Source organism: Tyto alba, unplaced genomic scaffold, assembly GCF_018691265.1.
Source record: "Tyto alba isolate M040663 unplaced genomic scaffold, T.alba_DEE_v4.0 Super-Scaffold_33, whole genome shotgun sequence".
Taxonomy (NCBI): domain Eukaryota; kingdom Metazoa; phylum Chordata; class Aves; order Strigiformes; family Tytonidae; genus Tyto; species Tyto alba.
In genome coordinates this window covers 10,580,675-10,605,916 of record NW_024881308.1, presented here as the reverse complement: position 1 = coordinate 10,605,916, position 25,242 = coordinate 10,580,675, and the positions used below count along the sequence as shown (strand labels likewise).

Genomic DNA, 25,242 nt, shown 5'->3' with positions numbered 1-25,242 from the left:
TGAAGGAGGCAGGTGCTATTGAAAAATTAGCTCCATTCATCATTTTTCTTTTTCTACCCTTTACAGTTTTATGATGGATTAAACCTTTTCTGAGATTGATGGGGTGAGCAGTGGCTCCTCAGTTTTTTAGATTTGATGCTGCTTTCAACAGCATTTGAGAATCACTTCAGAACCCAGGTAGGAAGTTAACAACCGTATTTCTGAAATGCTGGTAATCTTTAAGTGAGGTTTTCCTCTTACAGTATCATCTATCAGACTGAACTGCATTCATCCTTCGATTCATTAGCACAAGCTTATGACACAGTGACACTTGACATGTTAGCAGGACTGGCTGGGCTTCTCATTTGTAGGATTAACTTTATTGTCAGAGACAGTGAGAAGCAGCCTTCTGTCCAGGACAGAATTAGAATAGTCACAGAAAAACCTCTACACACCATCAAGCTATTATTACACCAGCTGCTCTTGCTGACCAAATGTGTGTCAAGACAACAGCAATGACTATCCTAGACCTCTGGATGATGTCTAGAGTACCAAAGTACCATTAATACTATATATCAAAACCAGGTGATAAGTAGTGTTAGCTGAAGACTCTGCCATATTAAGTTGTTTGGGTTTTTTTATTAATAATTAAGTATGCTTTTTATAAGAATCAGTTCGATTATAGAGTGGTATAAAGCAACAATGATGTTCTCCTTTTTCAGCACCTCATATTTAATACTGTTAGAAGCTGCATCATTCACCACCTTAGAATTTCACACATTTCAAAGCTTTTTTAAAAAAGAAGCTCATTTTTATCCACCTGTGCTCTTTGTAAGTTAACACATTTTAGTCAGAAAATGCTATTTAATATTCATTAGCTTCCTTTCAGAAAGGTTTGTTAAAAATAAACAGGACCCATCAACTAGTATATTTGACATGTATGTTCTAGAACTAGAACACAGACTCATTTACTATCACAGCGAAAAAATGGGGACACTGCAGAGCCCCACTGCCAAATACCAACACTGACTAAGCGCCAACCCACTGTCCTGAGCAATCACATTTAAACTGCTCTGCTTGGTTAGCACTGCTTCATTTACAGAGTGGCAAAGAGGAGTGATAAACATGGAGAACAAATGCTGATGGCAATGTTCCCAGAGTGGCTCCCACAAATGGCAGGGAGATCGCTGCCCAGCTGTTCAGCCTGTCTGCACCCCACTGTAGAAAGCTCACCCACAGCGCCCAGGCTGGCGCAGTGCTGGGAAAAGACATCTCTCCATTTTATACAGGACTACGGGTGTTCTGGCAGAAACCTCAGCACTGCATCCCATAATTTGGGTCTACATATCTGGGACCTGAAGCAGACAGATGTTTAGGGGAAGGGCACAGAGCACTGGGGCTGGCAGTCTAGCTCAGTAGGTCCAAGACTCAAAAAAAAAAAAATTAGAAACTCAGACTGATCATCTTGAGTATACTCAGTGTAAGTCTCAGACCCCAAGACACCACCCTCCAGTTCCTGAAAAGGAGACTGAGGATGCAACCTGTCACTTCACTCCAGCTGGAACCAGTGCTTTCAGGAGTGCACAATACATTCAAGTGTCCTGCATTCCAGTTTGTTTTACTCCTCCACAAGTTACTGATTGCGGAGTTTGACCATTGTTTACTCCTGTCAAATAAGCTACCTGAGAAATCCAGATTAAGTTTATAGAAGAAGCAGTAGTTTAACATTAAGTAACTGTTAACTACAGACTAAGCTTTAAATAAAGTTGAAAATCCCTCAAAGGTAGTGGGACTTTCTACAGTGCTTTAGTCTGCAGATCCGGATGCTGGAAACTGATGCTAGGTTACATACGTGATAAGTCCTAACCTACAGATTTTCCTGGAAGAGAAAAATTCCAGCCTCATTTAGATTCCTCTAGGGTTTCATATCCATTACCTAATCTGAACTTCAAGTCAGCATGTACTACTGATATAATGTATTAATACCATGGAAGAAATACAAATTTGCATCAATAATTGACAGAGCCATACTAATATAAATGCAACATTTCACACAAAGCTGGAAATTATCTTATACACACTGTGCAACCCTAACACACAACAAATGAAACAAAAAAATGCACTTCTCATTACTTTTGAAAGTTGCTTAATATAAATTTGAAGGAACTATTTCTGGGCATGACTTATTACAAATAGCCACAGGTTTTAGGACCAATAAATTATAAATTACACAGCATGTAGACAGACAAGTCTGAATTCAGATTCAGTATTCCCTCAAGATTTCCTTCTAAATGTATGTCAAAGTGAGTAAGTGCAGATCAGCCTCAAGCTGAGCTTTGCTCGCCCACTCCTAAGAATTTATGCACGTAATTCCTAATCTTCTAATATATTAAGCTTTTGCCAACAATGAATATAAATTAAAGGTTTTCTTATTTTCATCTTCATGCCCAGGAGAATTACACATGTAAAATCTCAGATGAATATGAAATGTGCACATAACCCCAGAGAAGTGATTAGTGGAAAAAACTTCATCCTTTTAATACCAGTGAATTTAGCAAATGCTTTCATATCATGTTGCCCTTCATATCTGTAGCTGTCTACTGTCTCCCATGGATCCAAAATCCTACTGAGATGGGAATCTCTAAGTAGCCAGCTTTTTGAATTCACATGTTACCTCAGATGTTTGGTCCTGTAATTATGAAGAGTAGTAGTCATTGCAAAGTATTTCAGCTCTAATTTTAAAGGGCTGAGGAGAGGAAAGGACATCTTCTCTAAAGATAAAGTCATTCTCTATTAGCTTAACAAGATGTTTGCTTCAAAATAGAAAACAGAACACCTACTCTGCCTCTACTTTACTCAATGAAGGAATATACAAGTGGGTTTAGGACCTCGATAGTAAAAAAACTTCCAATTTTCAGGCCAACTAATGCATGACAACTTCATATTTTATTCTTGATTGTATGTAGAAAGAAGTTTGAGAAACAACCATATTACCAAGTCTTACCTTGTGATAGCATCTAAAGTAAGCAGCTCGTTCATCTGAGAATTTCTCCAGCCTCTTTGGCCCTTTGCTTGAAGCTTTTTTGAATACTAACCAGCATCTCTGGTAAATCTACAAACACAAGAGAATAAACTTGGCATCTCCAATGACTTGAATATCTCTAATATTTGCATAGAAGTTAAACTCATAAATCAGCTGTTGCTCTGGAGCTACAATGAATGGCTCTCGGTAGCTTAGACAAAAAAATAAAAATCAAGTTAATGGATAGTTACATTCTATTTCTTTTGAATTGTGATACCATCAGAAATTCTTTTGAAGACAGTGCATGCTTGCATGAAAGGTGCTAGGAAGAAAAGCTGTAATTATGCTTGCAAATGTAGGACTTTCTAGGAAACAGCTTTTTTAAAATGAAGTGAAACACTCTTCCATGTGGATTTGTTACTGGATCCAGTCTTGAATGCTGAAGACAGACATGAAGAAACCTTGACCAGACATGCAGAAATGGAACCTCTATCACACAAGTAAGAGATAAAACTCTAAGTGTATATTCCATGTATAAAGGTAAATGAGGATACACAAGGGAGAAGGAATTGAATTACTGGGTAATGGAAAAGACATCATTTAACTGTAGAACCCAGGACCATTCTGACAACTGGTGTTTTGCCTTCAAGGTCCAGCTGAATATAAATTGGAGCAGAACATCTGTGCAGAGTGGTTGAAAAAACACCTTTCCACCTGCAGCACCGATCCATTTCATCTCTCAAACTTCTGCCCCCATTTCTTGCAATCTTCCCACCTATTCTTTAACTGTGGTGCACTTTCTACCATCCTCTTACATTCAAAACCATAGCTCTCAGCTTAGATAACATACTGGCTGTATAGAAGGAAAGAATTATAAGCCTTGCCAACTGTTCACAGCCTACATTTAATCAGTACTTCCAAAGTAACACCTGGCAAATTAAAACTAAAACAAAACTGCCACTAAAATTAGTGTGACTTCAAAGAAAAAAATCTGATCAGCCATTATCAAGTAGTTCACAGTTCTGACAGAGCTCCAGTGCAGCACAAATTCACTGGAGCGATCAGTGATGAGACTCATCAAAACCTCTCACTGCCTCCAACTAAGCCGGCACCCAACAGGTAACCAGCAGACAAGGCAACTCCATCCTTTGAACCTTAATGGGTTTCTAAACCGTGTATTCAGCACAAAACAAATATGTCCATGAAAAGTAGCTATAACTTTATTTCTGTGCCCTCAAAATGATTGTTAGCTGACTAGCTGTGCTTTTTTCACTGGCTTTTAGCTGTTTCTATAAAGACATTCAGGGAACCATATTATTCCCCCCCCAGCTTTATTATTCTGCCTCACATGTGGGCAACTCATACACCTGGTCCACTCGGTTGCAGAAGCATTTAGCATATGGACAGGCTGCTCTGATGCCAGGCACCAGCTGAACTCATCAAGATTTTCTTCCAATTTTCCAGCTTATTGGCCACTCAACCTGCTCTTTTTAATGCAAGGGTTTGAATTAAATTGTTCAAGAATTACTAGACACTGACCAAAATGAGGGTTTACCACCAAAAAAGCAATTCAGATACGCACCCACTTGCACTGGAAAAGACTTCCTACATTTGCTTTCTGAGAAACTTGTTTGCTGGGCCCAAATAACCTCATCACACATGACAAGAAAAACCTCTCCAAAACCCCACCTAAAAGAGATTGTTAAAAGTTCGAGTATTCAGTCCTTTTGCTTTTCAAGACCCCATAGTTTTAACTTAGCAATTAGAAGCCCATAGAAGAGTCCAGAATCCTTTAGCAATGCATTTGACATTGTACAACACACATGAGGACAACAACAACAAGATGATGATGTCCTACTCAGACCATCTGCAATCAGAAGCACCCCTCTGAGTCACCAAGCATCTCAAAGCTGTAACTGCCACAGTGAGCCCAGCAGCACATAGAATTGGGGACAAAACAGGAGAATAACATTTTAATACAAATAAGGAAATAAAGTTTTGCTCTGCCTCCAGCAGGGCACACATCCAGGATGGCTATTGCCCTTCCAAATGCTACTAGGAGCATAAGTACTATTAACAATCAACTCCAGTCAAGCATGGTAGATGGCTATAAATTGGTGCTACTGGAATTTATTACTGCAGTTCAGCAATGACTAATCCAAGACTAACTCTTGGATTTAGGTCAGAACTGGGGCACAGCTAGGGGCGAAAGAAAAAAAGAAAAAAAAACAAAACAAAACAAAACAACAAACCCCCAAAACTGTTACATGTAAGTACCTCCAAGGATGCAAAAGCCAAACCAGCCTACAATACAAATACTGGTCTCTGAATTTTGGTTCTACTCCCATATTACAAGAATTTAACAAAAGAGTCCCAGGGCGGGAATATATTATGCCAGTGCCTCAGGACATCATCATTACGACCCAAGTAACTACACCTATGAAGAATAAATGGCATTCATGATGATAACTTGAGCAAACTGGAGGAAAGTCAGGTCATGAAGGTTCCTCCCTTGAACTTCCTCCTCCTTCTGTATGAGCTATTCAGTTCTCTCCTCTTATGAAATCTCCAGGCAGAGATTCTCCTGCAACAGTAGTTTAAAGTAGAATAAAGTACTTTGTTTTGATTAGAGACAATGAGTAATTTTTTTGCCTGAACATATGTCTCAGAATCCCATTAATGTTAGTGATCTGATGGTTAACTCCCCTCTGCTGAGTTTATATAAAGAAACTCAGAAAAAAGATACATCCCCTCATTTGAAACCTGCTTAGCACCTTCAACAATGAGATAATGGAGCCATCAAGAATTATCACAGTCCCATTTCTGCACTCCCGTGACACACAAATCTCGCAGGTGAACATCTAACACCGTATTAACAGAGTATAAACTACATGATACCCAAAATCCCTAGCAATAAAGCAATTAAAAAAAAAAAACAAAAAAAAGGGTTGGACTAGATGACCTTTAAAGATCCCTTCCAACCCAAACCATTCTATGAACAACCAATTTGGCAGCATCTGCTTAGGAGCAATGAAAGCCCTTCAACGCAGTCAACGCATAGAAGAGATAATGTGCCCAAGACAGAGAGCTAATCATAGACCCTGTTATGAGTTACAATACAGGGCAAGTAATTAGGTCTTTGATGCCATCATGATCTAGTATGTGTCTGAGACTTGTCAGTATTTCTTCAAATTGAAGACAGCAAGTGAACCATTTCCATTGTTACAGCTGTTTTGGCAGCAGCAACAAGAAACATCCCCAAATGCTTAGGTGCCTATTCTGTCATGAATACTTAGCTCACTTATCCCTCAGATCAACATTTTCACTACTACTCCATGAAACGGAATTAGTTGAAAGTACTGCTGTAATTACTTCCACTCCAAACACTTGGGCTGACAGTGATTAGATAATCCAAACAGCAAATCAGGATCTGATGTGCTGAGAGAACTGTAATACCTGTCATTTGCATAACACCTAAAACTTACGAAGCTCTCTCTGACAGATCTTCTGAGAAAGCCTAACTCAAAATTTAATTTGGGTATCAAAAATTAGCATCTACTTCCTATGGTCTCTCCTGAAAATTTCAGCTTCTAACAACCCACCAAGCAGGTAACAACAGAAAACTCGAGGGAAGTAATGCAACTGTTTATGAAGTAGATCATCCAAAACCCAGATAGGTGATTCAATATGCATGTCCAAGGTCATGTCAAAACAGTTCTATTCTTGGCTCTAAAGATCAGCTCACATAAATAATTACCACAACTGAAGTCAAAGAGGGAATGACTTCAAAGGAATGATGCAATCTGAGTATTTGGATTCCTGCTCTCAGTGCTGTGCCTTAGGAATCTGGCAGGATTGCTCAGCCATCCCAATGCTCCTTCTGATGCTGGAAATACAGTGTGAAGCAAAGGAGCTATTAACCTCAGCTGGAACTGGTCAGCATCTGGCTGAGTAAAGTGGAAAAATTTCTTTTGACTTCCTGGGTTTCATGGTTCAGTTGTGGTTTGAGAATACTCTCATGCAGAGAGGGAAACTGAAACCAGAGGCTTGCTGTCCTACATGGTGACCCAAACCTGTGGTCCGTCCTGGAAATGGGTGTGGAGAAGAAGACCTGTCAGCATTCACCACACCTCCCAACTGATCACAAAAGCAAGATAACAAAGAGCTAGATTTTTGAGTGCCTAAAATGTCGTTCTTTATACATGAAACACAAACTATTCCACACAAGAAACAAACACCTTAGTTTATAAACTAAAACTTGCATTTCAGTCCAAAGCAAGTTCACCTCACCCCTCAATACTTTTGTTCAGCAACTGATCTAAAAAAACATCCGGAAATAGCCAAATATTTAGAAGTTGGAGGGGGAGGCTATTTTCATATCTTGGTGCAGGATGTTTAAAACTGTCTATTTTTAAAAACTAAGATATGTGGCTTTCACTGCACTATAGCAAAGCAAGTCTACTTTACCTCAGGACCAAAAAATCCCACCCCTTTTTGTTTGTCATTTAAGAGGAATACAAAGGTCAGAGACAGTATCAGAGAGTCTCATCTGGCAAATTCCTCCTTTGTGAACAAGTGAACCTTCAGGGAAAGCTGCCCTATTTTATTCTTGTGTTATGTTTTTCTGCTCTCTGTCCTAAAACAAAGATTCCAATGAGCTGCATTTACAGAGACACTGAGCTTGCTGTCAAATAAACACAAACTTTGCTTTTTCAAAACAGTAGCTAAAAGTACTATCATGAAGCTTAGGATGCTTGCCAGAAAGCCTGAGCTATCGCTGAGAACTTGCCTTTTGTGACCGATAACCTGTAGAAATAGATAACCTAGTAAAGGCACGGCACAATAGCACAAGAAATTTCTCACAGTATATTCTGAATTTTTTTTTTTTGGTAGGAAAAAAAATGCTGCCACTTTATCCAAGGCTGGTAGATAGCTCACCCACTGAAGTACCTCTGTTGCATATGGAAAATTATTTGAGCATTTCTGTTGAACTTTACCAGGGAATCTCCAGTGAATTGCAGTTCCAGGTACAAGGTCTCGTCCAACAGAGTTGTTCACACAGGAAATTAGCCAGCTAATGCTAAGTGTTTGGACCTGAATTCTTCTATTTTTAAAAAAAATTCCATAGTAAGTCACTTCTCATTCAATAGGTAGTAAAGAGCTCTGAAATGGAATTCTTAGCCCAAGGGAAATTTGTGAGGAGACTGGATCTAGAATTTTGCTTTCCATCTAGAAAAATGAAATATTGCCAAAGGCAGACTGAAGCTCATTCATTTAATTATATTCACTTCTCAGACACATCTGAAGCAGTATATCTCCATTACGTACCCATTTCTTCATGAAAAGCTGAAGGACATCTTTCTAGTAAAGAGATCTAGGTTTCAGCATGTGTGATGATGCCTTCTGTATAATGTTGAATGGGACTGTGCGACTCTAGTGAAGACCCCACAATCTTTCTGTGACTCCACAAAATGGAGGTACTTAATTTGAATATTTTTTTTCCATAAGGTTATGACTCGCCACTACTTTTCCAGCCCAGTTTTGTCCCTTGCCCCCCTTCATTCCTATATTGGCATCTGTCTTCAGCTCTATTTCATTCTGAAAAAGCACAATGTAAGTATAAAACAATTACAAGTACATGGATTACTAGAAAGAGTCACATAGCTGTAAACATATCTAAGTTGTACTGAAATGTGGTGAACATGACTTAAATGGTGCATAGAAATGTAGACTGGTTCACTGGCTTTGCAAAATAAGCAGCAAAGTTGTCCACATGTTGTCTGTAAAGATACCACTGCACTTGGCAACAAGACAATTTCACTTTCCCAGAATACTCATTTAATGTGAGTGTGTTATGAGTAAGCGACATTGCATTATTTGTTGTGATCAGGTTATAATGACTACATAAATCAAAGTTGGTTTACATCAAGCTACCTTATTCTCTGGAGGACTAAAGAAAATAATCTAGATTTCTCCTTCCCCTGAGAAACACATTTGTGGAGAGAGAAACCTCACTCCTTCCCCTCATTCTGCGTCCATATTCAGAAACAATATTTTACGCTAAGAAGTCATCCACAGCTGCTAATAGGGAATGAAGCTGTAATCTTGTCTCTGTGTCTGTTCAGAATGCACAATATTGCTCAGTATTGCAAAGTTTTTTCATCATGCTACAAAATCCAGCTTTGGCACTGGTCAGAACTTGCTATAAGACCAGCGCACAAAAAGATGCTTGGCAGATCTTGATCAATCTATACACCTTCTTTTACTCTTACATTTACTAATGCAAGTCACAACAGATGCCTACTGATCTAAAATATGAGGCATTTTAATCAGTCTTTCCTGTTCAAAAACTCTTTCTTTCTACCCCTTCCCTCCCAACTGGAATTACATCAACCAGAGGTAGGATTTTTGGTTTTTAATGGTTCAGGCTCAGAACTCAAAGCCATTCCTCCAGCCCTAGTTTAAAACAACAAACAGCTGGAGCCTACAGATGCATTCCCACTTGGCACACTAGGTAAAAGTCAACTTTGTTCTAATTTTTTTTTTTTTTTTCCCCTGGTCCTTCATGATTACATGGGATTCACTGCACAGATGAGATTTACTTACTACCAAAACATCCTCAGCAACTGACAGTTTGTGTGCTGTGGTCTAGGGCACATTGTCAGAGTCATGGCATAGTGGTGAGGAGCATATCTAAGCACAGACAGTAAAATGTTTCACCCAAGATTACCTAACAATTTAGTAATGGAGCCTTAGTTTAATTTCATGGCTATACTACGCTCGGTGACAATGGACATTGACAGAGAAACACAAGCAGCATTTTACAGTTTTTGCTTCTAACTGGTATCTATTAATCATTGGTTCAGGCAAAGAGGAAAAAATGTTCAACAAAAATGCTGCTGCTGCTGACACAGGTCACCTCTGGAAGATTTCAAGATGGAATGGGCTCCCTGAAAGACAAAAATGGATTTGCTGATACAATCCAGCCTGGTAGAAGATTTTTTGTTTGTTTGTTTGTTTTTCTTAATTTTAAAGGGACACCCAGGAGCTTATCGGAGCCCTTTACAGTGAATCACTGCAACCATCAATAAAGTAGTTCAGAAGTGATGTACCCCTTCAAATTGTTAATGCACTCAGCAGCTGGAAGTCTAGAGTTCAGATGCATCTTAATTACAATTCCTGGCTGTATGATGAAGCACATTACCAGTGAAATCTCTCTGACATACAATGTTTTGAGGGCTTTAGGATACTATGGTTCAGTCCAAACAGGGCAGAGAAGCCACCAGACTTGGAGGGACACCTAAAACTGCATTCTGGATCTCAAAGGACAGGAACGGGGCTCCAGGAGCTCAGGACACCCAGGAGGTTGGCACCTGGAACAGAACGGTAATAGCTCCTAATGCAAAATGTCATTAAGAAGATGGGGCTGGGATTTAGGACTTGCTTGTCCCACACGAGTATCGTAAGTGTACTGCAAAGGAGTCCTTCCTTTCCCTTCTCCATTCAGTTCATAGTGCCTTGAATTTGCATTGGCAGGTGCTCCTTACATACAACTTACAGGAAACTTGTTGGATAAACTAATGCGTAAATAAATTACACTGTGTAATAAACTACACGGGGTAGTAAGGGATAAGCAGTCATGCTGTTTGACGTGATGGAGGGCAATACAGAACTTGACAATTTTTTAGTTTCTCTAGAATTTCAGGACCTAAAAGACATTAAAAGCAAGACTTCAACTTCCAACCTACTCTCCCTACAGAAAAGATGAATTGGATGCAGTATCATTAGAAAGAGAGCATTACCTGAAATATCCTTCCACTTTCAGCCCTTCTTTATGGACTTGCAGCCTTCAAAGTATAGAGATGCTGGTTTGTTGGGTTTTCTTAAAACCATACACAGAAAAGGTTAAAATTCTGGGCTGCATAAAGCCATTAGAGGAGAGTGCCTTCAAGTGCCAAGAAACATTTACAGCAGAAACACTCTCCTGCTAGTGACAGTTTAAAAAAAGTCAGACTGGAGCTAAGTATCTGATTTGGTTCCTTGAACATCTGCTAAGCTTTATATATGGGCACAGTTAATTCTAGGCATGAAACTGGATAGGAGAAAATCAGCCTAGGACTCTAACTGCTAAAGGAAGAAAAAATAGTAAAGGCTTCAATGCAGACTGAAAACTGGCTCTGTGCAGCCAGCTCATGCTGGCTGAGCTCTACAGCGTGCGGCGGGATGTGCTGTCCTGCTGGGTCAGGCCGTTAGAGCGGTCCAGTGAATTAACACAATTTAGTACAGTGTTAGATTTACGTAACTACTGAATAATTTAAAAGGAGTGCAATGAATTATGGTTTGGAATTATTCCTTTTTGTCACTAAGTATCTGATTTGGTTACTTTAATTACATGGGCTATAGGGGGAAAATGGCATTGATACAGCTCATTAACAGTTCACTGTGCTCACTAATTAGAACATCAGATGCAAAGAGGCTGCAGAGCACACATACACTAGCCCTGGGTAGCAGCCACTGTAACAAGAACACAAGCTCATCTGCTAAAGCCATGGTGATGCTCCCCTGAACTCAGCTGTCCGAAAGCACAGATGGGACTTGCTCCGTGTTTGGAGATGAACTGTACTTGCCCACAAACTCCCAGCAACAGGCTTTGTTTCAGCCCACCTGAGAATTTCAGAGTGGGGCTTGTAATTTTAAGACTACACATAATGAGACAAAAAAAAGGGCTGAAAGTGAACATTAATTAGGCCTTTATCTCAGTAGAGTAAATTCTTCAGCAGTAGGCTGCCAGCATCCAAAGCCAGACGCAGGAGAAGGGCTTTAGTTTCTCAGTCTTCAGTCGACAACTTGAACAATTCAGCAATACCTGTAGCCACTTGTCCACCTGTTAAATTCAGTTAATGATGCTTGTTGTGTGCTGCTTGTAGTGCCAAGGATGACAAATGCCTTGCAAGCCCATAACTAACAGATGGGTATAACTGCCCATTTCTGGCCTGCTGTCATTCTTTGACATTCACCAATTAATTTAACCGCAACCTTCAGAAAGCATCACAGGTTTTCTGTAACAAATACATTACCTCCCATCCCTACAGACACGCTCCAGATACCTCAGGTAAGTCTCAAGGTTAGTCCATCGTACTGTCCCAACACAAGGTAAACTTATTTTATTCCTTCCACATTTTTCTTTTAACCCTGACATCAAAGTCATCATAGCTCATTCTCCCAATCTCTCTGGAGCTTGGATCAGTTTTAAAATCAAAGTGAATCTGCATGAAAGAGCAAATAATGCTACCAAGTGAGTCACTGCAAGATGGACTTCACCAGAATATAGTGCTTAGTTAGGAGTGACAGAATTACAGCCCATTAAATCATAGTAACAAGCACTCCAGCATTGCCTTACAGGATTGCATCAAATAACTGAAGCCATTTGCCTAGACTGCTAGATGGACTGATACTCTGATCAAAGCTGCTGTGGGGAGAAGTCCGCAACAGTCAAAATGCATTTCCCTTTTCAAGCACTTTGGTGCACTGGCTTCACAGTGATAACCTGCAGTGTATCCTGAATTACTGAAGGCACGTGCACAAAAGCATCCAAGTCCCATCAGAGAGCCCACAGGGCCTGTGATCAACAGATGGGCTCCATCCTGGGCGTAAACTGGTGCTCCTGTGCACAAGAGCTCTGTTGCTCTGCCAGAACTTTAAAGCTACTGAGCAGATGAAACACATCACCAGCTTGTCCAATATTTTAAAAACAAAATTCAGTCAATTTTCTAGTAAAGGTGCAACTGAGGATGGGGAGAGTGTTTTGTTTGTTTACTGGGGTGGGTTTTTTCTTTTGGTTTGGGTTGGGGCAGATGGACTAATACTGACTGAAAGAAACACAGATTAAAACAAGGATTCCAGAGCCAATATTTCCTCGGTAGACCTCAGCTTTCCACTGGCTCTTGCAGTCCTCTTGCATTTGCTCAGGCTAATCTACATGTTAGTTCAAATGGACAAACTCAACTTCTATTCATTTCTCATGTCCTAGATGTGTAGTACTAATTAAAGAAAGAGTTCAAGAGTTCATTCACATCTAGGTAGACTCCATCCTCAAGAAAGTATGACTGCTGCATAAAAAATGTCTGTGAAAGCTTAGCAGAATACTGTCTCAATTTGCACTACTTCATTTAACAGAGAATAGCCACTTTTATTTTACCATAAGCACTCTGCCAAAAGCATGCCACTCAATAGTATGCAGTTAATTCAATATAATCAGCTAACATCCATCCTCACTGGTGTGGAGACATTAGTGAGAGCATTAAGAGGAATTTTTCCTTTGCTGACCGTAGGGCATCAATAGTTACCCAGATAAACAGTACTAGGTGAGCAAAGGGACAACTTAATCTCCTACACTAACATTACTGGGGAGAAATACCACAGATTTTACCGTATTGATAGTTTGAATTGAAACAAGTTACATTATTTTCAGTAAAGGAGAAAAAAAAAAAAAAAACAATGAAACAAACAACACTATTCATTCCAATAGCTTGAACTTCACTGGTATTTCTGACAGCACTTGATGAAGTCAGACAAGAAGATAATAGGAACAGTCCATCAACTTCCATGGCATACCTAAACCTACACAAACATCAAATTAAGATGTCAGTCTCAGGTGCAGACCTTACATCTGTTACTTTCTTTCAAGTGTTTCCACAAACACTGAAAAATGTTAATTTACCACTGATCTAACTATAGGGCAATGCCCAGATACACCAGCAGGAGAATTACCTCCACACTGTGTAACAAACTGATGATGAAAAGGCATCAAAATCACGAAAGACTAAATTTCACCTGTTCATAATTGGGTTTTCATTTTCTTTCACTGCCTTCACAATCATTCCTGGCATACCTTTTCATATGCAGAGCAGCTAGTACAGTTGCCTCCAGAAACCACACAGACCTCTGTCTAACAAAGGAAGAGCAAATAGTGAAAAATCCAGAACTGGGACCCACAACTGGCAGAAGATGAGGGAGGTATTTGAGATAAAAGCAGAAGAAAAAGTATGTTCAGGTCAGGTTTGCATTATACTTGTTAAAATGAAAACTCCATTTTTAGAATGAGATAACAAATGGGTAAGAACCACTTGTTTATTAGTTAACTCAGTTTATGAAAAAAGGCAAATTCGAAATCTCATTGTTTTGCTTCACAAACTAAGCCCATCTTTAAAAGAATGTGGAGGGTAATTTGCCAGAAAACATATGCTGGAAAGCACAAGAAAAGCTGTTCCTGCTCCTAAAAAGGGCCACCATCGAAACAGGAATTTCATACTCCAAATCACGATCTGCATAATCGCCCATCTTCTGCTTCTTGGAGAAAAATTGGAACAGTTCTTAGGCTTGTTTTCTGGTATTTTGGTGGGGTTTTTTTGAATCCAAATTAGACTCTCTTTTGTATCTCTGCACACCATCCTAAAGGTCAGATTTGCCTATTTTTAAGATACACAAACCTCCAGATTTCCCAGCTCAGTTTAGAAACATAGCTTGGGCTGTGAGTGTTACCCAAAACAAATGCAGATGCTGCTCCAAAATGAAACTCAGATAAGAAAAGCAGTGTGAAGAAAAGGGGAAAAAGGGAAGGATAAGACAGACAGCAGACCTCTGCTTCTGCGTTCTGTTTTCACAAGACAAAAACTAAGATACCTTAAAGAGAAGAAACAACATGTAATTCCACCACTGAGTTGCAAAACCTCCTTTTAACTCATCCTGAATGCAGTGCTAAGCACCCTGGTGCTCTAACACATAGTGTGTGCAAGGTGAGCTGCTCCCAAATGACAAGCACTGCTCACTTTCCCCCAACTCAACTTCTTTGCTTCAGCTCCAGAGATAACCCATCAAGACACCTACTGACTTAGACTCAAACCTCATTAACTTTGTGCCAGAAGAAATCCAGAAGAGACTTGCTCCTGGGATGACAGACCCAATGCCTGCAGCCAGATGGAGCTGCATTAGGTCTCAAACAACATTCGCAGGTATTCCTCCCCTTACCAGCTCAAAGGTAAAAGCTCAAACTTTCTAAGCAATGTCCTGGATCCTATCCCTGCTGCCACTGACAAGTTCCAAGCAGTAAGAAATCTTAATACTTGTGAATATGTTTCAACATGTTATCTAACAGTTTTCTAAAAATATTAATATCCAATAGGCTTAATATCTTGCAGGTTGAAGTTGGTACATAAGACATCTGGTCAGTTTTTCTCTGTCTCAATATTTCCAGACTGAAAGGAGCTGTATAGGTGAACACAAGAGTTTTATTAATAGAGCTGCTTCAAATTTAGATATAAACAGACAACTTTTCCTTCTCCCCTTCCCCCCACCCTAGCATTACATCATTCTTGTTTCCAGTTTTCGCAGCTCATACTCTAAAATCCCCATATTAACTTTCTGGCATGCTTATTCAAGCACCAATCTCTTTAACCATATGGTTCCAGTCCTGCAGATTGTCTCTCCCCCATTTTACCTCTCCTCCCACAGGGTTTCACAGAAACAGTGCTATGCAAAACTTGTAAAAGTACATGTCATTTTAAATGTTCAACAACAATCTTCTCAATGAAGTTTCTACAGAAGTCAGTTTAATAAAATCAAGAACAGAAAACCATGAAAGGTTTTGACAATCAAAAATTTCCCCTGAAGTTCTTACAAAAAAAAAAAAAAAAAAAGGGGCTGAAGTAGGCAAGTCTAAAATTTTTGTATAAAGTTTCTCCAAACTATTGAGCATGAATCAGAAGTTTTCCCATCTTGTCTCAATACAGCTGTATGCAGGAAGTGTTAAAGCTATACTGAAGAACAGTCCATAGCACAAAATTGTTGTATTTTCCCCACTTTAACCTAGCACATGGCCACTGTCCAACATGTACATTCTCAGGCAATACTCAAATACACAAGAGATTAACATCCTTCTAATTTAGGGGAACGTTTAATATTGCTGGTAAAGCATTAATCAAAGTAAGAAGTGGGAAGTCCAGAAACCTAAGCATGATTTCTTCATTCAGTTTTTAAATTAATCCAGAAATATTTGAGTACTTTTCATGTTACTCCACTTAATCAAGCATTTCCTAGAAACAAGCAACTAATTACGAAGTTGTGAAGAAGTCAGCTCCCTCCTGTGTCACAAATCGAAGACTAAACTATTACAAATTCCTACTATGAGGTTGGACAGGAGAGCCCTAGTTCTGCACTGGAGGACACCACTTACACTGCACTCCTTCACACTGATGTGTTTAAGAGTTTTTGGGCTAGTCAGATCCATCAAGCAAAGCAAATTGACACACACAGATGTAGTTTCTGTTCTCAACAAGGTTGATACCAAAGAGAGAAAAAGTCTACTGTTGTAGTTCCAGCAGTCACATCTTTCAGAAGAGACCCAGTTATTGTTACCTACTAATTTTTACTTCCCCAATTTCACTATGATGAGGACTTTACTGAATTGGGTTAAACTGGTTCAGATCAGTGTTAAACAGTGTTCAGAACAATGGCACCCACTTTTTCTACTACACGTTAATATGATCCTTACACCAGTGAGATCAATGGCATCAACACAACTGCTTTCAGAAGTACAATTTCTGATTTTTCTCCTTCCCTCCACGCCAAGAAGTCAGGCCCTACTTAGCAGACACATTTCCAGTCACATTCATCATTTGCATAAGGCCATCCTTGTAATGTGAAATCACTTAATCATGTCCAAGTTGATTTGGAGAGCTGCAAAAAATCAAATTATGCTGCCCCATCAGTGAGGGCAAGGGCACTGACAAAGGGCTGAATCCCCTGACCCACACTGCCGCCAGCCCAGCCAGGAAAGTGCCCTGCAAAAGGAGCAGTTGGAAGGAAGAGGTCTGGGCTGAGCTTATTTCATTTGTAGCTCTTCAAATTACCTTGTTGCTAGATGTATGGGCAGAAGTTTCTCCATTTTAACAGAAGTGGTGAAAGCCATAACTTAAAACTCCATTCTACACGTTTAATCCCAGAAGATCTGGCCCCATCAGAGGATAACGACAGAAGCCTCCCCCAGGCAGGACTTCAGGAATATGCCAGATGCTGGACACCCCAGTGCTTGCCATGTCTGAAACCCTGGAGGACAATGGCTGGTTTCCATGTCCTTAGGAAACTCCCATGGACAAACACAAGTAGTATCAGAAATGCGCTTTTGGGCTTCAGATGCTAACACCCTATGAACCCTTACGTTGGGTGCTCGGATCTTTTCCTTGGACCCAGACCAAATTTCTGTGGAGGACCCGCTCTAATGTACAGATGAGGCTGATCATTCCTTGCATAACAAGAAGGTGCCTCCAACAGATGGGGTTACAGACAACCCCAAGAGCAGGCTGTGCAGACTGCAGATTTAATTAGAAGTGTTGTTAAACAGATACGACTGCAAGAAGAGTTCTGTGCCTCGCCTCATAAGTGCAAAGTGGAAGATACCTCATGAGACAGAATTCTGCAAAAATCTGTTAGCAGCGTTTCCTTTGCCAGACAGAGGTACAAGAAACAGATTGCTAGGTGAAAAAAATTCCACTTTACCCCTCTCTTCCTCTCTGTGAGCTTTATTCTCTGACAAAGAGATACAGAAGTCTCTGCAGAGACCTGCATTTTAGGAACAGACACTTAGCTGTTAGCACAGCTCCATTAAAGTCAATGGATCCTCCCAAATGAGTGTTTTTAATAGCCTGTAATAATCTGATAGTAATACAAACTTGTAGAGCAGAGTCCCAGACCTCCACATGCAGGAAATACCTCCATAAAACCATGGCAATAATAAAATAAATCAGGCTGCCTGTTAATAATGTCCAATTTTGAGAGCTCTGCATATTATTTTTAGTGTTCAGATTGTTTTTCTGGGTTGTAAACATCCAATGTATCTAGTTAGCAATAGTATATGTTCTAGAAAGATAAATACTTTGTAAGGCTTTTCTAACAAACAACAAATTGCCAGGACTATTTGCTTTAAGTACTTCTGTCATGCAGAAGCAGTAATCTATGTATATTAATTCAGCAGCACATGCTGTCCTACACTTTTCTGATTTTAATAACCCTGCCTTTTATAAACGAAAGAACTTCATCCTCTTCTAGAATACGTCACCTTTATTTTCATATGCAAATTATTCCAGCATTTCCTATTCTGCTTTTGGATCTATATGATCTTTAGTGTTTTCTTGAATCCTTTGTGAAAACATGCATTTAAGCTTGGGAAGGCAACTTCTCTACATCTGTGAGAGCCAAAGTTGTTTAACAGACCCGATTTCTGCATCTTCACCATGAAAGTAAGAGACAGACAACCTGAAGTAACATGTTGTGAAGAGCCAGGGAAGAGAAGTAGTTTCAATGTTAAAGAGAAGTTTGATGAAGCAGAAAGCATCACAACTGTTGCACTTCTTTTGCTTTATAATGAAAGAAAAAAGTACACAAACAACTGTACATTAAATTTTTTAACCATAATTCATTCCATATTTCAACCTGGATTTATACTGGATTATGGCATAGATCTCTTATATTAAAAGTCTTCCAGAATAAAGACATTTTAACAGTTTTATTAGCAAGATAGATAAAGATTACTTCAGCATTGGGAAGTTTGTGACAAGAGGGAAGAGCACACAAGAGCACAAACTACTGTAGATGGCTCCACACCTATTTTTAAGCCTTAAAAATTTAAAAGATGCTGTCCATCCTTTCTGCTGGATTTTTCCCAGAAGATTGTTCAGTAACACAGTCTCCTCACACTGCATACACAGAGCTTTGATCCACCTTGTACCACAGCAGATTGGGCATCACAGTGTACAGAACGAAGCTCACATTTTTATATACCTGTTATATTAATGAGTTTAAAAGCGATGCTATATGAGAAAGGGGGATACAGTGGAAATACTTGCACACAAACCAGATGCGTTCATAATAGACAAAGCTTGGGAGAAAGAGTACGATTATATTTGTATCATCTTAAAGTATGCTCAGAAAGGTATTCGACCCCTCCTGGAAAGCAGCAACATGTAAGCCACCACAGCCAAATCCTCTGTCAGGAAGAAGATACCTAGTTTCCAAGCAAGCCAAAGAGAATGTTTTTGGAAGCTAATGTTTTCTAGGCAATAAAGTACTGTGCAGAGCCAATCCAGACTCTGCAAGGCTTTGCATAGCTGTGATATGTACAACTCCTTAACAGAGACATCTCTGCTCACCACCAGCACATCTCAGCTGGTCCTTTGAGGCACTTCTGTTTGATCAGCAGTATTTTGCTTTTAGCTGCAGACAGCTCAAGGCAGTTGCTGTTCATTGAAGAGATTGTTTCCCTCTGACACCAACAGTACTTCATCACTTAATGCAACAAGACACTCCAAACGTGTTGCTGGCATACCAAAAACTAGGGGCTGACAGCTAACCCCATGGCATCTTGCTCCAGCAGTCTCCCATACATCAAGAGGCAGGGACAGGCCAGATGCCTGCAAACTCCCAGGGTATTCTGAGGGCAACAGCATCACCCCCGAAGCCCCGTGTAAAGGAGGGCAGCCAGCAGCTTCCCAGTGCCACGCCACCAGCACTCCCAGCACTGCTGCCTGTACTCTGAGGGTACAGACTTCAGGAACGTCACCTGCCTCCACTGTGAGCCTCCAGCACTTACTTCTGCCTACACCTTGACAATGGCAGTACAGGATATCCTTAGAGCAGCTTCTGTGCTCCTTAATCCTTGCTCAGATTGAAACGTGGCTTCCAGCAAACCTGAGTTCAGGTGGGGACGCAGGAGGGGTAAGCTGAGCCTTCACAACGGGGAGTTCAATAAAATTGTTAGACTGCAACCAACACCCGCTGCTGAGAGCCTCCCACCCCACGAGGAGAGGTGGACTGGCTGCACCCTGAAGAAGACTGTCAAGTGCCCCTTTCCTTATAAAGCTCTTTGAGCTCACGAATGTAACAGAGGCTATTTCAAATATTTGTTCTTGTTTTGATTTTTAATTGTTATTTGAACACTCAGTTGAACCAGTCCAACCTAAAATGAAAGCTCAAGCATGTTCACAAGCAGTGCGCATCCACCCATCCTTAAAATGAAAACACAAGAGCTAGACTTTTCATTGAGGAAACAGCTCCATAATATATTCTCTCTCAGAAAGGTCACATCTGTATCACAGAACAAGACATTATTTGAAAATCATAAGCACAAAAAACCCTTTTTAAGTACAGAGGCCATAAAACAACTCCCCTGTTTCATATGTAGATCTAAAGCACTTAATCAGATGAAAGATGACCGCAAGCAAAAGCGCTCAGTGCAGCAGAGTAATTTCTTTCCCAAAACATAAGTCCAGTGGTCACTAGTGGTCATTGTTGGAAGCAATGCTCAGAGAGCAAAGCTGGTTTTTTTTAAGGAACTGGGAGGTTATGTTTTTACACTGTCAGCAGTTTTCTAGCACACAACCTCCCCTGTGTCACTGCTAATGACATAACTGAGGGAGATCATCGGCTGAGGGAATTATTTTTCTCCCTACAAGGATGGAAAGAATCGGGAAGAATATGCTTTCTTCTGAATATATTTGGCTCTGCAGAAGACATATGTGATACAAATGTTGCTATGGAAACTATTCTATTAAATCATATTAAATTAAATTTACATATTTAAAGTGCGCAAAAACAGTCCAGGTACAAAACCAATTAGCCTAAATTCAATCCTAAAATTACAAAGTAGGGCCTACCAGAATTGACATTTTTCTTTTAAAAGAGGTTTGGCTTCGAGCAAGCTACTTCTCTGCACCCCTTTCTTTCCAAATGTAGCACCTGTACCCCAGTTATTCAGAAAAGTCATTTCTGGACATAATTTGTATATACAAGCTCTGCTCCTAGTTCCCTTGGTGATGGAATTACCATAGCATTACAGAGAAAAACCCAGGAGCTGAATGCAGTCTAAAAAGACAATGCACTGATTACAGCTGTGCCACCACAATATTGGAATGTATTTTAATAACTCCCACTTACATCTCACCACACACACAGTATTGAAATCCTTCCCAATTCAACAGGAGTCCTACATAGGGCTGAAGTAGGTTTGTCCGTCCTAATGTTTTCATGGTATGGGAAAGTTCTTTAAAAGTAAGTATTTTAAAGTCTAAAGTATTTTTTCCCCTTCCCACCTCCAGCTCCTGGGTGTCCCACAGCCTCTACAACACAGCTACCAGAAAACAAGCTGTTTGCATAGTTCCTTCCCCTCTGAAGCAGTCAAGCTCTCATTAGCCACTGAGTAAGACTGAACTCAAACTCTTGCTAAAGCCGGGCAGCAGCCCCAGGTGCTCAGCCAGCTTCAGTACCAGCCATGCACATACACCTGCAGCAAGGGGAAAAATGCACAAAGGATTACTTTTAGCTGGGGCTGTGTACTGAGAAGTGGGTGCTGACACTTGCACTGCTGCCACGAGCAACACAAGCTTGTCCTGCATTTAAAGAACTCAGGTTAATCATAACTACCCATTTCTACTTGTGTGTTGTGAATCAGGGCGCTGGACTTTTAAGCAGCTTATATAAAATACAAGTTACAGAAAGAAATCTGCAGCCACATTTCAACCACCTGTTCTTAAGTAGTGGGCCAATAATCTAACAGAAAACTAGGAGAGAAAAGCATTACTGCTGGTGAAACTACTTATTTCTAAACAAATGGAGCAGCAAGATTTGAATAGGTCACCTCTCCCTCATAAGCCAGGCCTCCATCATCAGACCTAAAGCAGTGACAGACAGATCACAGCAGCTACTACCTTCCCTCCTAATGTCCTCCGCAGCACGGGAAAGCCGGCGGGACAGCACGCCCAGAGCCAAGGGCAGCTTAGGGCAACAAGCTCAGGGTTCTTCATTTTAACAAATCTATGGCCAAGGGAACTCTCTGGGACTTTGCTTGGACTTCTTCACAAAAGCCCTTTCCATCACCCCTCTCACACTTTCCAGCCATTGATAATGATACAAACCTTTGGAATTAGAAGGAATGAGATCAAATAGAGAAACTGTCTTTTCAAATAAAATATTTAACTTTTGTTCGATTTTCATGGACTTAGTGTCATTCTCCATTTCCCCCTCTGGTTTTGCATTCAGCTGTCAAATGCACTTCTACTGAGAGCGCACTGAACCTCACCACCATCATGCTCGAAATCCTTTGGAAAGCCCTAAATGAAGGCAAGACACAGGCATTAACAGAATTTACATCTATCTCAGTTAGATGCACCTTATTCACATGCCCAGTGGGTTTCACTATTACAGTATGGAAAGATGTGTCAAAGTTTAATCTTACTCTTCATTTATGCCAGAGCAAACTGAATACTAATATACATTCAGTAATGAAAAGATAATTACGATACACTAATTCTGCCAAATTTACTACAAGATCTCTCATAATGATGTTATCTCCATCTGTCACAGAATCATGTGGTTCTTAAAGAATGAACTATGCCTGCAAGTCCAGGTACAAGAAAAATAGCCTGCTGGAATACTGTAAAATGCTTTCCAGTTTCCAAACACATCAGGGAGGTGCAAGTTAACCAAAACCGCAGAGAAGCCATTGAACATGGATACAGCAAGAGAATGAAACTATAATTGTAATGAGCCAGCAAAAGCTTTCAGATGACCGCATACAACCCCCCCGTAACAAATCTTGATGCAAAACTTACGCTATGAACAATTCAGAACTGCCAACCCATCATTTCTCAGTAAACACAAGAAATTAGTTTCTGTCCTGAGAGGCAGATATAGCAATTAAAACATTTTATATAGACAAAGCCCCCCTCCAGTTTGCATCCCCCTTAAGCCACGCTGGCTCCCTAAGGGAGGCAGGAGGTGTGGAGCACACAGGTCCCATCGCTGGGGCGGCTCGGGTACCTGGCTCAGGGGAGCAGCAGCAGCAGCCCGTGAGCTGTAGGACCAGACCACGCTTTCAGAGAGCACATGCCAGACCAGGTACTGGAGGGGACCGGCCCACCACCACTGCATATCTGGTACCTACAGCCGGAACCAGGCACACTGCACGGTAGTAAAAGAACAGCCTGAAAATAAGTTTAAAATTAAAGAAGGAGCTAACGGGGGGTCCTTGGATTTTCATTTGACGCAACTCACGTGAACTTAAAAGCCCTAAAGGTATCGCAAGGTCTCCACCTGTCCCACACCTTAAAGCCCCGATGTGCAGCAGCCCCCCTCCCAGGAACCCCAGGACTCCCGCAGCTCTCGGTCCTCACCCCTGCCCGAACTTCCCCGCACCCCTCGACCCTCACTCCCGAAGGCACAGGCACCCCCAGACCCGGTCTGCCCCCGGGCCACCCCCTTCCCCGCCGGTGGCGGGACCTTCCGCGCTCCCTTCCGCGGCAGCCGCGCAGCTCCGGCCCAAAGTTGGCGGCGGCCGCCCGGCTCCGGGCGCCCCGGGGGGCTGGGGGTGCAGGGCAGCGCAGCCAGCCAGGCAGGCAGCATCCCCATCTCCCAACGGGAGAGAGAAAAACCATATTTTTATATATAAATATAATGCATATCTATGCGCATTTAGGTGCCTTTATTCTTCTCCCCATCCCCCCAGTTTTTTTGTTTCACGTCTCCCCAGCGGAGACACCCACTGAGTTCAGTTTGCAAAAAGAGGAGGACAAAGGAGTGGAAGAAAAAAAAAAAAAATTTAGAAAAATATGAAAAGCCCAAAGGCAGGTGGACCTCGGGCGAGCTCAGGAGGGGGCCAGCACTCACCCCCAGCCGCCTGCTCCGGATCCGCACGTAGCCCTGCTTCACGATGTCGTTAAAATTGGAGGCCATCCTTCCCGGGGAAAGTTGGCGGCGGCCGGCGCCGCTCAGCCCGTCCGCATGGCGCGCAGCAGCCTCCGCAGCCGCGCCCCGCTCCGCACCGCCCCGCGGAGCGCCCGGCGGGCCGGGCCGGGGGAAGGGCTGCGGCAGCGCCCGCCCCTCGCAGCCCCGCGCCCCCCCCGGCTCCGCGCCCCGCGCTCCGCACCCCGGGGGGGTTGTCTCCGCGCCCGACGGTGGGTTCCGAGGAGCAGAACCCCGCAGGGTGCCCCCGGCCCCTCGGGCGATTTTGGGGAGTTGCGCTAACGGCTGCCCACACGTTCTACCGCACCCCGCGTTGTGCCGAGCGCGTAGGGTTTCCTCCAGCCGCAGGTGGGTCAGCTGGCAATAATCAGATCTGCCCCCTCCTGCTGAGGCGATGTGGCTCAGACCTGCGGTTTTCCCCGGGAAAGTGGGGTTCCCATAAAGTCTTTCAGGTGCCTGAAAGCCTGCCAAGCGGCGCAGCTCCGGAATCTCCTTCTAAAGACTGGTAACCTGAGCTGCTGTCCTCTGGTGCACTTCATGTCGTGGAAATGTCACACGAGCACATGCTGCATTTTCTAGGCGATGTGCTGTTGCAGTAAGGAGAGACTTTGCCTGGCACTGGGCCCCGGGGTTGCCTTCTGCATCCCCTGAGTTCTCCTTTTCCGAGAGTGTGCAAACATTGCCAAGTACGCCAGTGAGCCCAGGAGAGAGGGGCTCCAGTCACCCCACTTGCTCTACATGGGTTACCTGTTAGTGGTACACTATAAATACTGTGTCCTGGAAAGAGGGACTGTTCATCTCTTCATAACATCTTTTAATAGCATTACAAATATAGGCAGTCTGAGGAGGTCAGCCAGACAGATGACTTTGACTTTGAGAACTATCATGCCATGGAAATTACAAACGAGGTAGCAGGGACGAAGGTAGAGCAGAGAATCACTGAGGAGCATAAAAGAGAGAGCACCTCGCAGCTGTGCTGAGCACAGGGCGACACGGAAATGACACCCATTTTTATTTAGTTGTTCAATGACTACAAAGCTCACTTACACTAAATCTGGCCCATCTCTGGTTTCAATATGTAGCTCCTTCACTTTAAGAGCAGCCAGAAATGATGCTGGTTGCTCTGCTGTGGTAACAGCATGGTGCTTTCAATTCCTGCTTGAAGATGTGATTCTGCCTTGCAAGGCTTTACAAAATATTAATTGATGGAGTGGATTACAGAGACAGAGTGTAAGACTCTGTAGCTAAAGGGCTAATTCACTTAGGATGAAGGAGACAAGTCTGCAGTCCTTGCCTCGGAGTCCACTTTATTATTTTACACTTCCCTCTCCTTTTCACTGAGCTATTTTACAGAATGCATAAAATAGAACAGCTTCAGCTAGAAACAACAAAAACTTCCACACCAATGCACCAAAATATGCCAAAAGTGAGAAGAATATTTTGAGGCAAATCTG

At 41.7% G+C, this 25,242-nt stretch overlaps 1 protein-coding gene across 4 annotated transcripts in view; it reads right to left on the bottom strand.

Annotated features, from left to right (window-relative positions):
* Positions 1-23,878, bottom strand: part of DOK5 (docking protein 5) — a 44,506-nt gene extending 20,628 nt beyond the window's left edge. For all 4 annotated transcript variants that reach the window (XM_042801296.1, XM_042801298.1, XM_042801297.1 and 1 more), the window contains exons 1-2: positions 23,714-23,878; positions 2,984-3,091 (exon numbers count right to left, since the gene is read on the bottom strand). In XM_042801296.1, coding sequence (XP_042657230.1) covers positions 2,984-3,091; positions 23,714-23,779 — 174 coding nt within the window. In that variant the 5' untranslated portion in view covers positions 23,780-23,878. The remainder of the gene's footprint in view (positions 1-2,983; positions 3,092-23,713) is intronic.
* Between the last annotated feature and the right edge of the window lie 1,364 nt (positions 23,879-25,242).